At 44.5% G+C, this 18,256-nt stretch overlaps 1 protein-coding gene across 1 annotated transcript in view; it reads right to left on the bottom strand.

Moving 5' to 3' along the window:
- PDZD8 (PDZ domain containing 8) overlaps positions 1 to 18,256 on the bottom strand; it is a 274,072-nt gene that overhangs the window by 14,854 nt on the left and 240,962 nt on the right. Inside the window, exon 4 of the mRNA XM_053692679.1 lies at positions 7,334 to 7,490. Coding sequence (XP_053548654.1) covers positions 7,334 to 7,490 — 157 coding nt within the window. The remainder of the gene's footprint in view (positions 1 to 7,333; positions 7,491 to 18,256) is intronic.

The raw sequence follows: 18,256 nt of genomic DNA, 5'->3' as shown, positions 1-18,256 counted from the left end.
TATTTGCATAGGAGAAACCATATGGTACCGTGGTGACTGTAGTTAAAGAAAATAAAGTATCAGACCTGATTAAAAAAACCAGGGCGGGCCGTGGACCGGACACACCGTTGGAGAAAGTAATTTATCAGGTAAACATAAATTCTGTTTTCTCCAACATAGGTGTGTCCGGTCCACGGCGTCATCCTTACTTGTGGGAACCAATACCAAAGCTTTAGGACACGGATGAAGGGAGGGAGCAAATCAGGTCACCTAAATGGAAGGCACCACGGTTTGCAAAACCTTTCTCCCAAAAATAGCCTCAGAAGAAGCAAAAGTATCAAACTTGTAAAATTTGGTAAAAGTGTGCAGTGAAGACCAAGTCGCTGCCCTACATATCTGATCAACAGAAGCCTCGTTCTTGAAGGCCCATGTGGAAGCCACAGCCCTAGTGGAATGAGCTGTGATTCTTTCGGGAGGCTGCCGTCCGGCAGTCTCGTAAGCCAATCTGATGATGCTCTTAATCCAAAAAGAGAGAGAGGTAGAAGTTGCTTTTTGACCTCTCCTTTTACCGGAATAAACAACAAACAAGGAAGATGTTTGTCTAAAATCCTTTGTAGCATCTAAATAGAATTTTAGAGCGCGAACAACATCCAAATTGTGCAACAAACGTTCCTTCTTTGAAACTGGTTTCGGACACAGAGAAGGTACGATAATCTCCTGGTTAATGTTTTTGTTAGAAACAACTTTTGGAAGAAAACCAGGTTTAGTACGTAAAACCACCTTATCTGCATGGAACACCAGATAAGGAGGAGAACACTGCAGAGCAGATAATTCTGAAACTCTTCTAGCAGAAGAAATTGCAACTAAAAACAAAACTTTCCAAGATAATAACTTAATATCAACGGAATGTAAGGGTTCAAACGGAACCCCCTGAAGAACTGAAAGAACTAAATTGAGACTCCAAGGAGGAGTCAAAGGTTTGTAAACAGGCTTAATTCTAACCAGAGCCTGAACAAAGGCTTGAACATCTGGCACAGCTGCCAGCTTTTTGTGAAGTAACACAGACAAGGCAGAAATCTGTCCCTTCAGGGAACTAGCAGATAATCCTTTTTCCAATCCTTCTTGAAGGAAGGATAGAATCTTAGGAATCTTAACCTTGTCCCAAGGGAATCCTTTAGATTCACACCAACAGATATATTTTTTCCAAATTTTGTGGTAAATGTTTCTAGTTACAGGCTTTCTGGCCTGAACAAGAGTATCGATAACAGAATCTGAGAACCCTCGCTTCGATAAGATCAAGCGTTCAATCTCCAAGCAGTCAGCTGGAGTGAAACCAGGTTCGGATGTTCGAACGGACCCTGAACAAGAAGGTCTCGTCTCAAAGGTAGCTTCCAAGGTGGAGCCGATGACATATTCACCAGATCTGCATACCAAGTCCTGCGTGGCCACGCAGGAGCTATCAAGATCACCGACGCCCTCTCCTGATAGATCCTGGCTACCAGCCTGGGGATGAGAGGAAACGGCGGGAACACATAAGCTAGTTTGAAGGTCCAAGGTGCTACTAGTGCATCCACTAGAGCCGCCTTGGGATCCCTGGATCTGGACCCGTAGCAAGGAACTTTGAAGTTCTGACGAGAGGCCATCAGATCCATGTCTGGAATGCCCCACAGCTGAGTGACTTGGGCAAAGATTTCCGGATGGAGTTCCCACTCCCCCGGATGCAATGTCTGACGACTCAGAAAATCCGCTTCCCAATTTTCCACTCCTGGGATGTGGATAGCGGACAGGTGGCAGGAGTGAGACTCCGCCCATAGAATGATTTTGGTCACTTCTTCCATCGCTAGGGAACTCCTTGTTCCCCCCTGATGGTTGATGTACGCAACAGTTGTCATGTTGTCTGATTGAAACCGTATGAACTTGGCCCTCGCTAGCTGAGGCCAAGCCTTGAGAGCATTGAATATCGCTCTCAGTTCCAGAATATTTATCGGTAGAAGAGATTCTTCCCGAGACCAAAGACCCTGAGCTTTCAGGGATCCCCAGACCGCGCCCCAGCCCATCAGACTGGCGTCGGTCGTGACAATGACCCACTCTGGTCTGCGGAATGTCATCCCTCGTGACAGGTTGTCCAGGGACAGCCACCAACGGAGTGAGTCTCTGGTCCTCTGATTTACTTGTATCTTCGGAGACAAGTCTGTATAATCCCCATTCCACTGACTGAGCATGCACAGTTGTAATGGTCTTAGATGAATGCGCGCAAAAGGAACTATGTCCATTGCCGCTACCATCAACCCGATCACTTCCATGCACTGAGCTATGGAAGGAAGAGGAACGGAATGAAGTATCCGACAAGAGTCTAGAAGTTTTGTTTTTCTGGCCTCTGTCAGAAATATCCTCATTTCTAAGGAGTCTATTATTGTTCCCAAGAAGGGAACCCTTGTTGACGGAGATAGAGAACTCTTTTCCACGTTCACTTTCCATCCGTGAGATCTGAGAAAGGCCAGGACTATGTCCGTGTGAGCCTTTGCTTGAGGAAGGGACGACACTTGAATCAGAATGTCGTCCAAGTAAGGTACTACAGCAATGCCCCTTGGTCTTAGCACAGCTAGAAGGGACCCTAGTACCTTTGTGAAAATCCTTGGAGCAGTGGCTAATCCGAAAGGAAGCGCCACGAACTGGTAATGCTTGTCCAGGAATGCGAACCTTAGGAACCGATGATGTTCCTTGTGGATAGGAATATGTAGATACGCATCCTTTAAATCCACCGTGGTCATGAATTGACCTTCCTGGATGGAAGGAAGAATAGTTCGAATGGTTTCCATCTTGAACGATGGAACCTTGAGAAACTTGTTTAAGATCTTGAGATCTAAGATTGGTCTGAACGTTCCCTCTTTTTTGGGAACTATGAACAGATTGGAGTAGAACCCCATCCCTTGTTCTCTTAATGGAACAGGATGAATCACTCCCATTTTTAACAGGTCTTCTACACAATGTAAGAATGCCTGTCTTTTTATGTGGTCTGAAGACAACTGAGACCTGTGGAACCTCCCCCTTGGGGGAAGCCCCTTGAATTCCAGAAGATAACCTTGGGAGACTATTTCTAGCGCCCAAGGATCCAGAACATCTCTTGCCCAAGCCTGAGCGAAGAGAGAGAGTCTGCCCCCCACCAGATCCGGTCCCGGATCGGGGGCCAACATTTCATGCTGTCTTGGTAGCAGTGGCAGGTTTCTTGGCCTGCTTTCCCTTGTTCCAGCCTTGCATTGGTCTCCAAGCTGGCTTGGCTTGAGAAGTATTACCCTCTTGCTTAGAGGACGTAGCACTTTGGGCTGGTCCGTTTCTACGAAAGGGACGAAAATTAGGTTTATTTTTTGCCTTGAAAGGCCGATCCTGAGGAAGGGCGTGGCCCTTACCCCCAGTGATATCAGAGATAATCTCTTTCAAGTCAGGGCCAAACAGCGTTTTCCCCTTGAAAGGAATGTTAAGTAGCTTGTTCTTGGAAGACGCATCAGCCGACCAAGATTTCAACCAAAGCGCTCTGCGCGCCACAATAGCAAACCCAGAATTCTTAGCCGCTAACCTAGCCAATTGCAAAGTGGCGTCTAGGGTAAAAGAATTAGCCAATTTGAGAGCATTGATTCTGTCCATAATCTCCTCATAAGGAGGAGAATCACTATCGACCGCCTTTATCAGCTCATCGAACCAGAAACATGCGGCTGTAGCGACAGGGACAACGCATGAAATTGGTTGTAGAAGGTAACCCTGCTGAACAAACATCTTTTTAAGCAAACCTTCTAATTTTTTATCCATAGGATCTTTGAAAGCACAACTATCCTCTATGGGTATAGTGGTGCGTTTGTTTAAAGTGGAAACCGCTCCCTCGACCTTGGGGACTGTCTGCCATAAGTCCTTTCTGGGGTCGACCATAGGAAACAATTTTTTAAATATGGGGGGAGGGACGAAAGGAATACCGGGCCTTTCCCATTCTTTATTAACAATGTCCGCCACCCGCTTGGGTATAGGAAAAGCTTCTGGGAGCCCCGGCACCTCTAGGAACTTGTCCATTTTACATAGTTTCTCTGGGATGACCAACTTGTCACAATCATCCAGAGTGGATAATACCTCCTTAAGCAGAATGCGGAGATGTTCCAACTTAAATTTAAATGTAATCACATCAGGTTCAGCTTGTTGAGAAATGTTCCCTGAATCAGTAATTTCTCCTTCAGACAAAACCTCCCTGGCCCCATCAGACTGGGTTAGGGGCCCTTCAGAAACATTATTATCAGCGTCGTCATGCTCTTCAGTATCTAAAACAGAGCAGTCGCGCTTACGCTGATAAGTGTTCATTTTGGCTAAAATGTTTTTGACAGAATTATCCATTACAGCCGTTAATTGTTGCATAGTAAGGAGTATTGGCGCGCTAGATGTACTAGGGGCCTCCTGAGTGGGCAAGACTCGTGTAGACGAAGGAGGGAATGATGCAGTACCATGCTTACTCCCCTCACTTGAGGAATCATCTTGGGCATCATTGTCACATAAATCACATTTATTTAAATGAATAGGAATTCTGGCTTCCCCACATTCAGAACACAGTCTATCTGGTAGTTCAGACATGTTAAACAGGCATAAACTTGATAACAAAGTACAAAAAACGTTTTAAAATAAAACCGTTACTGTCACTTTAAATTTTAAACTGAACACACTTTATTACTGCAATTGCGAAAAAACATGAAGGAATTGTTCAAAATTCACCAAATTTTCACCACAGTGTCTTAAAGCCTTAAAAGTATTGCACACCAAATTTGGAAGCTTTAACCCTTAAAATAACGGAACCGGAGCCGTTTTGAACTTTAACCCCTTTACAGTCCCTGGTATCTGCTTTGCTGAGACCCAACCAAGCCCAAAGGGGAATACGATACCAAATGACGCCTTCAGAAAGTCTTTCTAAGTATCAGAGCTCCTCTCACATGCGACTGCATGCCATGCCTCTCAAAAACAAGTGCGCAACACCGGCGCGAAAATGAGGCTCTGCCTATGCTTTGGGAAAGTCCCTAAAGAATAAGGTGTCTAAAACAGTGCCTGCCGATATTATTATAGCAAAATACCCAAATAAAATGATTCCTCAAGGCTAAATATGTGTTAATAATGAATCGATTTAGCCCAAAAAAAGTCTACAGTCTTAATAAGCCCTTGTGAAGCCCTTATTTACGATCGTAATAAACATGGCTTACCGGATCCCATAGGGAAAATGACAGCTTCCAGCATTACATCGTCTTGTTAGAATGTGTCATACCTCAAGCAGCAAGAGACTGCTCACTGTTCCCCCAACTGAAGTTAATTGCTCTCAACAGTCCTGTGTGGAACAGCCATGGATTTTAGTGACGGTTGCTAAAATCATTTTCCTCATACAAACAGAAATCTTCATCTCTTTTCTGTTTCTGAGTAAATAGTACATACCAGCACTATTTCAAAATAACAAACTCTTGATTGAATAATAAAAACTACAGTTAAACACTAAAAAACTCTAAGCCATCTCCGTGGAGATGTTGCCTGTACAACGGCAAAGAGAATGACTGGGGTAGGCGGAGCCTAGGAGGGATCATGTGACCAGCTTTGCTGGGCTCTTTGCCATTTCCTGTTGGGGAAGAGAATATCCCACAAGTAAGGATGACGCCGTGGACCGGACACACCTATGTTGGAGAAAGTGTATTTTTTTTCAATTTTTCCTCATATTTTATATTTTTTTTATAGTAAATTATAAGATATGATGAAAATAATGGTATCTTTAGAAAGTCCATTTAATGGCGAGAAAAACGGTATATAATATGTGTGGGTACGGTAAATGAGTAAGAGGAAAATTACAGCTAAACACAAACACCGCAAAAATGTAAAAATAGCCTTGGTCCCAAACGGACAGAAAATGGAAAAGTGCTGTGGTCATTAAGGGGTTAAGCAGAAAAGTCTGCTAACTGTTTCCCCCAACTGAAGTTACTTCATCTCAACAGTCCTATGTGGAAACAGCAAACGATTTTAGTTACTGTCTGCTAAAATCATCTTCCTCTCACAAACAGAATTCTTCATCTTTTTCTGTTTCAGAGTAAATAGTACATACCAGCACTATTTTAAAATAACAAACTCTTGATAGTAGAATAAAAAAACTACAACTAAACACCACATACTCTTAACCATCTCCGTGGAGATGTTGCCTGTGCAACGGCAAAGAGAATGACTGGGGTGGGCGGAGCCTAGGAGGGACTATATGGCCAGCTTTGCTGGGACTCTTTGCCATTTCCTGTTGGGGAAGAGATATTCCCACAAGTAAGGATGACGCCGTGGACCGGACACACCAATGTTGGAGAAAATGCAGTTACACCAACGAAATTTTTACAGTGTATGTAATAAGTTAGCAGAGCATTGCACCCACTTGCAAATGGATGATTAACCCCTTAATACCAAAAACGGAATAACAAATGACAAAAACGTTTTTTAAACAGTCACAACAACTGCCAAAGCTCTACTGTGGCTTTTTACCTCCCTCAATACGACTTTTGAAGCCTTTTGAGCCCTTCAGAGAAGTCCTGGATCATGCAGGAAGAAGCTGTATGTCTGTGTCTAATTTTTGCTGTGCAAAAAAATGCCAAAATAGGCCCCTCCCACTTATATTACAACAGTGGGAAGCCTCAGGGAACTGTTTCTAGGCAAAATTCAAGCCAGCCATGTGGAAAAAACTAGGCCCCAATAAGTTTCATCACCAAACATATGTAAAAAAACGATTAAACATGCCAGCAAACGTTTTAAAATACACTTTTATAAGAGTATGTATCTCTATTAATAAGCCTGATACCAGTCGCTATCACTGCATTTAAGGCTTTACTTACATTACTTCGGTATCAGCAGCATTTTCTAGCAAATTCCATCCCTAGAAAAATATTTTAACTGCACATACCTTATTACAGGAAAACCTGCACGCTATTCCCCCTCTGAAGTTACCTCACTCCTCAGAATATGTGAGAACAGCAAAGGATCTTAGTTACTTCTGCTAAGATCATAGAAAACACAGGCAGATTCTTCCTCTAAATACTGCCTGAGATAAACAGTACACTCCGGTACCATTTAAAAAAACTTTTGATTGAAGAAATAAACTAAGTATAAAACACCACAGTCCTCTTACGACCTCCATCTTAGTTGAGAGTTGCAAGAGAATGACTGGGTATGGCAGTGAGGGGAGGAGCTATATAGCAGCTCTGCTGTGGGTGATCCTCTTGCAACTTCCTGTTGGGAAGGAGAATATCCCACAAGTAATGGATGATCCGTGGACTGGATACACTTAACAAGAGAAATATCTGAAATAATTCCATACCTCCAATAGCTATAAGTCGATCCCCTTTCTTTAGATCTGCAGCTGCGGCAGGAGAATTTGGAGTGACAGTTTCAACGCAAACATGACCTGTGTCCCCATCTCTTGCTTGTACCATGATTAGTCCAAGGCTTTGGGAACTTCCTTTAATTAACTCTGCCTAAAAAGAGAAAGAAGACTGTCAACTATTAGCAATGGAAACAGACACCAGTGTCTAATATGCTTAATAAACGAGAAATCATTTTCAGATTTATCACACTCAAGGGTTAAAAAATGTATTAAAAAACTTAGGAGGGGGAAACAATACTGAGAAAGCAGCCATACTCATTATAGGAATCACACAAGGAAGTTTGTAAAACAGATTTATGTAGAATAATTATAAAAAAGAATAAAGCTTTGTCTTAAAATAAAGTTATACAATATACAGCTGGAGAGATGGCAACACAATGAATTCACTACTCCCTAAAAAACAAACAAAAACCCCCCACTTATTTAGTATACAGTTTTTTTTTTTTTTTTTTTTTAAACATATCAGAAAAAGCCAGAGCAGGACCATGACCTGGCAATGAAATAACTAAACTAAGGGCTAGATTTATGTAGCTGCATTTGCAGTTTTTTTGGGCTATGTGAAGCAGGTACATAAGAGAGCTTGCTGCCACATTTAAGAAGCAGAAACTGCTTTGTTTTCCTCCCCGCAACCTCAGAGGTGATGAGATCAACCACCCGAACACTCACTCATTCAGGATGATTGACATGCCCTGCTGGAACACAATTGGTTGTGCTTGAGAAAGGGGGGCGGCATTGCCAAGAGGCAGTCTTCCAGGGGCTTAAAGGGATAGGAAAGTCAAAATAAAACCTGCTTGATTCAGATAGAGTATGTAATTTTAAGACGCCTTTAATTTCACTTCTATGTTCAAATGTGCTTTGTTCTCTCAGTATCCCAGTAATCAGTATTGTTGAAAAAGAATACGCACATATCCTACACTAGTGGAAGCTGCTAATTGGTGCCTGCACATATTTGTCTTTTGCGATTGGCTAACTAGATGTTAGCATCTTGCTGCCAGCAGTGCAATGCTGTTCCTTCAGCAAAGGATAACAAGAGAACAAAGCAAATTTAATAAGTAAATTGAAAAGTTGTTTACAATTTTATGCTCTATCCAAATCATGAAATAAAATTTTGGAATTTCCAATCCCTTTAAATACAGGGAATCACAGAGGTAAAAAGTGTAATAGAACAGTGTTGGTTGTGCAAAACTGGGGAATGGGTAATAAAGGGATTATCTATCTTTTTTAAACAATAGCAATTTTCAAGTAGGACGGTCCCTTTAAACATTTTATTACATTTTGGAGGAGAGTAGTATAGTGTGTAAATGGATGAGCCTTTGCAGTTTTAAAAGCAAAAACAAATTATTCTTACCTGATAATTTCATTTCCATCGAGAGGAGAAGAGTCCACGGCTTCATTCATTACTTGTGGGAATTAAGAACGTGGGAATTAAGAACCTGGCCACCAGGAGGCTGCAAAGACACCCCAGCCAAAGGCTTAAAAACCTCCCCCACTCCCCTCATCCCTCAGTCATTCTGCCGATGGACAAGGAACAGTAGGAGAAATATCAGGGTATAAATGGTGTCAGAAGAACAAATACAATTTAGGTCCGCCCAACGGAGCAACGGGTGGGAGCCGCGGACTCTCCTCCCCACGATGGAAATTAAATTATCATCAGGTAAGCATAATTTATGTTTTCCATCTAAAGGGGAGGAGAGTCCACAGCTTCATTCATTACTTGTGGGAAACACATACCCAAGCTCTAGAGGACACTAAAAAAAAATGGGAGGGCAAAAAGGCAGACCCTAATCTGAGAGCACCCCAGCCTGCAAAACCTCTCCCAAAAACCGCTTCTGCAGAGGCAAAAACGTCAAAGTTGTAAAGCTTCGTAAAAGTATGCAAGGAGGACCAAGCAGCCGCCTTACTAATCTGCTCCATAGAGGCCTCATTCTTGAAGGCCCAAGAAGAAGCCACAGCTTTAGTAGAATGAGCCGTGACCCACTGAGGAGGATTATGTCCCACTGTCTCGTAGGCCAAGCGGATCATGCTCCTCAACCAAAAGGACAAAGAAGTAGCAGATGCCTTCTGGCCATTACGCTTCCCTGAATACACCACAAAACGAGATGTAGACTGACGGAAATCCTTAGTCGCCTGAAGGTAAAAGGTCAGTGCACGAACTACATCCAAATTATGAAGTAACCTCTCCTTTGGAGAAGAAGGATTAGGACACAAAGAAGGAACAACTATTTCCTGAATGATGTTGCAATCAGACACAACCTTGGGAAGAAGTCCCAAGCCAGTGTGAAGAACAGCCTTATCGTCGTGAAAAAAACAAATAAGGAGGCTCTCATTGCAAGGCCGCCAGTTCAGAAACCCTGCGTGCCGAAGCAATGACTAACAGGAAGAGAACCTTCCAAGGAAGAACCTTAAATGTCTATAGAATGCATAGGCTCAAACGGAACACTCTGCAATACCTTAAGGACCAAGTTCAAGCTCCATGGTGGAGCAGACTGCCTAAAAACAGGCCTGATTCAAGACAGAGCCTGGACAAAGGCTTGAATGTCAGGAAGCTCAGCAAGTCTCCTGTGCAACAAAACAGATAATGCCGAAATCTGTCCCTTCAAGGAACTGGCGGCAAAACCCATCTCCAAACCGTCTTGGAGAAAAGACAGAATCCTGGATACCTTCACCTTGTGCCAAGGATATCCATGCTTCTCGCACCAGGACAAGCAGGTCCTCCACATGGTAGATGCGACAAGTGACTGGCTTCCTTGCTGAACTAGATTATCAATCACACTCTCAGAAAACCCTCTCTTGGCTAAGACTAGGCGTTCAATCTCCACGCAGTCAGCCTCAGAGAAACGAGATTTTGATGTTGAAAAGGACCCTGTTCCAGCAGATCCCTGCGACAGGGTAACCTCCATGGAGGAGACAATGACATCCCCACCAGATCTGCAAACCACGTCCTCTGCGGCCACGATGGAACAATCTATAGAATGCATAGGCTCAAACGGAACACTCTGCAATACCTTAAGGACCAAGTTCAAGCTCCATGGTGGAGCAGACTGCCTAAAAACAGGCCTGATTCAAGACAGAGCCTGGACAAAGGCTTGAATGTCAGGAAGCTCAGCAAGTCTCCTGTGCAACAAAACAGATAATGCCGAAATCTGTCCCTTCAAGGAACTGGCGGCAAAACCCATCTCCAAACCGTCTTGGAGAAAAGACAGAATCCTGGATACCTTCACCAAGGATATCCATGCTTCTCTCACCAGGACAAGCAGGTCCTCCACATGGTAGATGCGACAAGTGACTGGCTTCCTTGCTGAACTAGATTATCAATCACACTCTCAGAAAACCCTCTCTTGGCTAAGACTAGGCGTTCAATCTCCACGCAGTCAGCCTCAGAGAAACGAGATTTTGATGTTGAAAAGGACCCTGTTCCAGCAGATCCCTGCGACAGGGTAACCTCCATGGAAGAGACAATGACATCCCCACCAGATCTGCAAACCACGTCCTCTGCGGCCACGATGGAACAATCTATAGAATGCATAGGCTCAAACGGAACACTCTGCAATACCTTAAGGACCAAGTTCAAGCTCCATGGTGGAGCAGACTGCCTAAAAACAGGCCTGATTCAAGACAGAGCCTGGACAAAGGCTTGAATGTCAGGAAGCTCAGCAAGTCTCCTGTGCAACAAAACAGATAATGCCGAAATCTGTCCCTTCAAGGAACTGGCGGCAAAACCCATCTCCAAACCGTCTTGGAGAAAAGACAGAATCCTGGATACCTTCACCTTGTGCCAAGGATATCCATGCTTCTCGCACCAGGACAAGCAGGTCCTCCACATGGTAGATGCGACAAGTGACTGGCTTCCTTGCTGAACTAGATTATCAATCACACTCTCAGAAAACCCTCTCTTGGCTAAGACTAGGCGTTCAATCTCCACGCAGTCAGCCTCAGAGAAACGAGATTTTGATGTTGAAAAGGACCCTGTTCCAGCAGATCCCTGCGACAGGGTAACCTCCATGGAGGAGACAATGACATCCCCACCAGATCTGCAAACCACGTCCTCTGCGGCCACGATGGAACAATCTGAATAGCCGAAGCTTGCTAATGCTTGATGTGGGCCTCTACACTAGGTAATGTAAACTAGGTTGAACCCCAAAGGTACCGTCAAGGTATCAATCAGTTCTGCCTGGGGATCCCTGGACCACACCTGTATCTGAGTAGCTTGCAATTGAGTCTGGACACCAAAGGGTCTATCTCCAGCATCCCCCATTTGTTACAGATCTCTGCAAACACCTCGGGGTGGAGAGACAATTCCCCTGAATGGAAGGATTGTCTACTGAGAAAATCAGCTTCCCAGATGCCAACACCCGGAATGTGGATTGCTGAAAGCGAGCAGCTGTGGGACTCTGCCCTTTCCAATATCCGAGAAACCTCCCTCATCGCAAGGGAGCTTCTCGTCCCCCCTGATGGTTGATGTAAGCCACAGAGGTAATGTCTGTCTGGAATCTGATGAAGCTGAACGACCCCAGGAGGTGGCCACTCCTTCAGAGTATTGTACATCGCTCGAAGTTCTAGAATATTGATCAGAAGGAGAGACTCCTCGAGACCATTTTCCCTGTGCCGTCCTGGAACCCCAAACAGCTCCTCATCCTGCCAGACTCGCGTCCGTGGTCACAATCTTCCAGGGCAGTCTCAAGGAGGATGTCCCCAGAGACAGATTCTTCGGACAGATCCACCAAGAAAGGGATTCCCTGGTCGGAGAATCCATTAATATCCGCTGAGATAGATCTGAATTATCGCCGTTCCACTGTCTCAACATGCACAATTGAAGAGGTCTGAGATGGAACCTGGCGAAAGGGATGACATCTATGCTGGAAACCATGAGCCCGATCATCTCCATACATTGAGCCACCGAGGGGCTCGAGTGGAACTGAAGGGCAAGACAGGTGGACGCAATCTTCCGGCATCTATCTGTTAGATATATTTTCATGGACAGAGACTATTATCATGCCCAGAAACTCCACCCTGTTGCTGGGGACCAGGGAACTCTTTCATGAGTTGATCCTCCAACCGTGAGATTGAAGCAAGACAAGGAGAGCCCTCGAATGATCCTCTGCAAGGCTGAACGATGGCGCCTGGACTAGGATGTCGTCCAGATAGGACGCCACAGGAATGCCCCTGGATCTGACCACTGCAAGTAGCGCCCCCAGAACCTACGTGAAGACTCTCTGGGCCAACGCCAGACCGAAGGGAAGGGCCACAAACTAGAAGTGTTGGTCCAGAAACGCAAATCTTAGGAACTTGAAGTGGTCCCTGTGAATTGGAACATGAAGGTAAGCATCCTTCAAGTCTATAGTTGTCATGAACTGCCCCTCTTAAACTAGGGGCAGAATAGATTGGATCATTTCCATTTTGAACGATAGAACAGCCAGAAACTTGTTTAAACACTTTAGGTCCAGAATCGGGTGGAACATGCCTTCCTTCTTTTGAACCACAAAGATTTGAATAGTACCCTAGACCGCTTTCTGCTTGGGGTAGTGGTAAAATAACACCTAGAGAGGAGAGATCCCTCAAATATTCTAGAAAGGCTTCTCTCTTTTCCTGTCTTGAAGACAGGAGGAATCTGCCCCTGGCGGATGCGACCTGAACCCTATCCTGTAACCCTGGGCGACAACCTCCAGAACCCAGGGCAGTCCTGAACGTCCTGCAACCAGGCTTCGGAGAAGAGAGACTATCTGCCCCATTCTTGGTCCGGAGACCAGTCGGGGGCTGCCCCTTTACGCCTACTTTGTCTCTGCGGGCTACTTGTTCTGCTTAGACTTGTTCCAAGACTGAGCAGGCTTCCAAGATCTCTTAGACTATTCCACTTTCGCGGTGGGCTGCTGGCACTGGGCCTTGTCCGCATGAAAGGTAGATCCCTTAGGCTTAGCCTTCTTATCCTGCGGTAGGGAAAGCTCCCTTGCCTCCTGTCACCGTGGATATGACCAAAAAGAATCTTCCCTTGAAAGGGCAGGGACAACAGCTTCGACTTAGAGGTCATGTCCGCCGACCAAGACTTTAGCCACAGAGTCCTGCGAGCTAACACAGAGACACCTGAAACCTTTGCGTTCAGGCGAATAATTTGCATACTGGCATCACAAATGTAGGAATTGGCGACCTTCAACACCTTGATCTTATTCTGTATCTTGTCGATAGAAGTTTCTCTCTCCACCATATCACACAGGGATTCACACCAATATGTTGCAGCTCTGGAAATCGCGGCCACAGCCGGTTAAAATAGAAACCCTGTGTGTTGAAACATCTTCCTTAACATGTTTTCTATACATGGGCTCTTTAAATGACAAATTATCTTCGAGTGGAATCGTAATCCGCTTTGAGAGCGTGAATATAGGACCATCCCACCTTAGGGACAGTCCCCCACAGCACTAGCTGAGAGTGCGGAACGGGGAACAGTTTCTTAAAAGGAAGAAGAAGGGGAAACTGAAGAACCTAATAGCTCCCATTCATTCTTAATAATATTAGCCATCTTAACAGGAACCGGGAAGGTCTGGGGCACCACCCTATCCTCATATACCTTATCAAGCTTAGGAATCGAAGGTTCCTCCGGAAGCTTTGGTTCCGGAAGCTCCAGAGTAGCAAGCACTTGCTTCAGCAAAAAGCACAAATTCTCCATCCTAAACCTAAAATCAGGCTCCTCCTCCGCAGCCAGAGGTTTAGAAGACAGGGACTCCGACCCAGAAGGAGCCTCCTTCGAAGAATGTGCCTCATCCTCATATAATGCCTCTGGTATATCCATAGGCGTAGACAACCCCTGGGCCGGACCACCATGCAGAATGTGGTAAGGCATGGATCACTTGATACCGCCGTTTGCAGCTGATCCGCAAAATCTGACGGCTAATGAATCTCTCCCGTAGGAGTAAATGGTTTGACCCTGGGGCGCTGCATGTGCACTTGGAGAAAAAAAAGTAGGGAACGCACCTCAGGGGATAGAGAACCTTCAGAGGTGGACGGCTCAGTAGTACTAGACATCCCTTTACTCTTTGATGTTGCAACTCTATTAAGGCATGTGGAACATATTTGAGCAGGCTGATCTACAAGAACCTCCTCACAATAAACACAGGAATGAGACTTTCAGAACAAGGGAGTATCCTCTAACACGTCAGAGTCCTCCATAACATGAACTTTTATTACGGACTAGATTAGATTAAGAAAAGGGCACCTTTATATCCCCCAATAGCCGGGGCACTCACCACCTACTATGACCCGGACTACAGAAACTTTTGTTCGTCTCCTGCGCTGTTGATCAACAAAGGAAGTGGAACGCCACACCCGGTCACATGCCTCGCATGACCACCCTTGCATTAAGGAGAAAATGCACCAAAAACGTCTGTGCAATTACTCCCGGAAGTCAACCTGAAGTTCCACCATTGCCAGAGCCTCATCTTGCACATAAGCAGCCATAACACAAACAATATTATGTATAACCCCCCCCCCCCGATCAATAATCCCCATACCAGGATTTTAACCCTTGATTCCACAATATAAAAGGTGTCACACTGTGACCCTGTCTTCTATATTATCATAATGTAATAAAAAATGAAACAATCTTACCAAATCAATACCGTGGAACAGGGACACGGCTCTTCAAGTGTGACAGGTAGAAGCATTGCTCCTGGCACGGACTTGAATCCAGAAAGCAGGCAGCGAAACTTGTCAACGCTGATTGCTTGTGGAGCTGTTAATATGAGTCGGGATGGTTTCGCAGAAAAACTCTCCCTGCATCTCCGGACTCTAACTTTCACCTAGGCATTCGATAAGAGGCTGACAGGGCTACTTAAAACTCCAGTCCCATTTCGAAGAGTACTACCCTCCATGAAAGACTTCTCCGAATCTTTGGCACTTCTCTGCCATCCTCCTGTGACGAAAGGCAAAGAATGACTGGGGGATGAGGGGAGTGAGGAAAGTATTTAAGCCTTCGGCTGGGGTGTCTTTGCCTCCTCCTGGTGGCCAGGTTCTTAATTCCCACAAGTAATGAAGCCGTGGACTCTCCTCCCCTTTAGATGGAAATAACTACTGTGTATTAACAGGACCACACAAGTCCTGCTGAAAGGGTTAAAATATGCAAACATATATAACATACATACACAATGATACACAGTAGCTCAGTGTATAGCCGTATACAAAACCGGTTATGTAAACACAATACTAGTCATTTTTGTTGTTGTTTGGCTGTAGTGTTATTTCACCTTACTGTACAGATAAAAAGTAGCTATAAATGCACTAGCTATAGGCCATACCGTTATTTCATATAAAAGTAGCTAAAAATGCACTAGCTATAGGCCATACCGTTATTTCACATAAACGTAGCTAAAAATGCACTACCTATAGGCTATACCGTTAATTTCACATTGAACTGTGCACATAAAAGTATCTCAAAACACAATAGCTATAGGCAATATGGTTATTTCACATAAAATTCGCTTACAAGCAGCACACACACACACCAACAGACCAACCTGTTGCAAGGCAAGGGAATAAAAAGTGGGAAATATGAGATATATTTGCAACTGTCAAGGAGAAGGTTAAAGATGAATTAAACAATTGTGTTAAATCAATAAAAGGGAAAAATAAAACTATTCTCCGGGAACATATAGGCAGACGAGAAGGCAATTAAAGGTTGATTATTAGCTTGGTGATGCACACGAGATGACAAAGACCATGCACAATTACAGGAAGCAATAACCGTCTGCTGTACTGAAGAGCAGACACACAGCAAGATGTAATCATAGCTTTCATTTCAAAATTAGGCCTCAACAAGTACTTTGGATTGGGACTCCTGAAAGGGGCCCTTGATCACACACACACAGCTGAAACCAATATGTATAAACAAAATTGTCAATTTATTTCTGTCTACAGACAAACAAGCACCTGATTTCTTTGTGTATTTATAGACTTTACACTTCATATATTAGTGATAGGATTCAATAAAGAAAATCTAGCAAATTAAGGTTTAGCCAGCTCCATACAACATGATAAACTTCTACAGAACAGTTTTTAAAAAAACAAAACAGAAAAACACATATATACTGGAGGAAACAAAGTTATAGGAAGCATTATTTTACCATCACTGTGTTATGCAAAAGGAAGAGATATTCTAAGGTGTCTGGAATGTGCTGTCCATTGTACCTGGCCACCAGGAGGAAGCAAAGACACCCCAGCCAAAGGCTTAAATACCTCTCCCATTTCCCTCATCCCCCAGTCATTCTGCTGACGGAACAAGGAACAGTAGGAGAAATATCAGGGTATAAAAGGTGCCAAAAAATTATACAAAATTTAGGGGTCCGCCCATCGGAGAAACACTGGCAGGAGCCGTGGATTCTACTTATACAGAAGGAAATGAAATCATCTGGTAAGCATAATTTATGTTTTCTTTCTTAATATAAGAAAAACTTCAAAGCACGAATCACGTCCAAATTATGAAGGAGACACAAAGGGACCACAATCTCTTGATTGATGTTGCGGTCTGACATAACTTTAGGGATATACCCTAACTTAGTACGTAGGATAGCCTTATCTGAATGGAACACCAGATAAGGAGGCTCACATTGCAAGGCGGCAATCTCAGATACTCTGCGTGCTGAGGCAATAGTCAGTAGAAAGAACTTTCCAGGACAACAATTTAATATCAATTTCATGCATAGGCTCAAACTAAGCCTGTTGCAAAACTTTAAGAACCAGATTCAGACTCCAAGGGGGAGCCAAAGATCTGAACACAGGTCTGATCCTAATCAGAGCTCTAACAAAAGCCTGAACATCAGGAAGCTCAGAGAGCCTCTTGCGCAGTAAAACAGACAAGGACGATATCTGACCCCTCAGGGAACTGGCCGACAGACCCTTCTCCAGACCATCCTGGAGAAACAACAGAATCCTGGCAACCTTAACTTCATGCCAAGGAAAACCATTCTCTTCACACCAAAATAAGTAGGTTCTCCACACCTTATAATAGATGTGACGAGTAACTGGCACGATGAGCTTGGATGAGAGTATCAATAACTCGCAAAAAAAACATCTCTTGGCTAGGACTAAGCGCTCAATCTCCACGCAGTCAGCCTTAGAGAATCTAGATTTTGATGAACAAAAGGACCTTGTTCCAGCAGATCCCTGCGACAAGGTAACTTCCATGGCGGAGAAGATGACATCACTAGGTCCGCGAACCACGTCCTTCGGGGCCACGATGGAGCAATCAGTATTACGGACACCTTCTCCTGCTTGATGTGGGCCACTAACCGAGGAAGGAGTCGTAATGGCGGAAAAAGGTAGATCAGATTGAACCTCTAAGGCACCGCTAATGCATCTATTAGCTCCGCCTGACGGTCCCTGGACCTTGATCCATATCTGGGTAGTTTGGTATTGAGACGAGACGCCATGAGATTTATCTCTGGCGTCCCCCACCTGTAGCATATCTCCACAAACACTTTGGGATGGAGAGACCATTCCTCCGGATGAAAAGATTGTCTGCTGAGAAAATCCACTTCCCAGTTGTCCACACCCGGAATGTGGATCGCTGAAAGCAAACAGTTGTGGGCCTCTGCCCACTCCAGAATCCGAGATACTTCCCTCATTGCTAGGGAGCTTATCGTTCCCCCCTGATAGTTGATGTAAGCCACCAAGGTTATATTGTCTGATTGGAATCTGATAAACCAGGACAAACCCAGAAGAGGCCAAGCCTTCAGAGCATTATAGATTGCTTGAAGCTCTAAAATGTCGGGAGGGAGCGTTTCTCCTGAGACCACAGGCCCTGTGCCTTTTTGGCACCCCAAACAGCTCCCCATCCTGAGAGGCTCACGTCCATAGTCAATCTCCCAGGATGCT

The sequence above is a fragment of the Bombina bombina genome, chromosome 9, assembly GCF_027579735.1.
Source record: "Bombina bombina isolate aBomBom1 chromosome 9, aBomBom1.pri, whole genome shotgun sequence".
In the NCBI taxonomy this organism is placed as follows: domain Eukaryota; kingdom Metazoa; phylum Chordata; class Amphibia; order Anura; family Bombinatoridae; genus Bombina; species Bombina bombina.
This window is presented reverse-complemented; position numbering and strand designations above follow the sequence as displayed.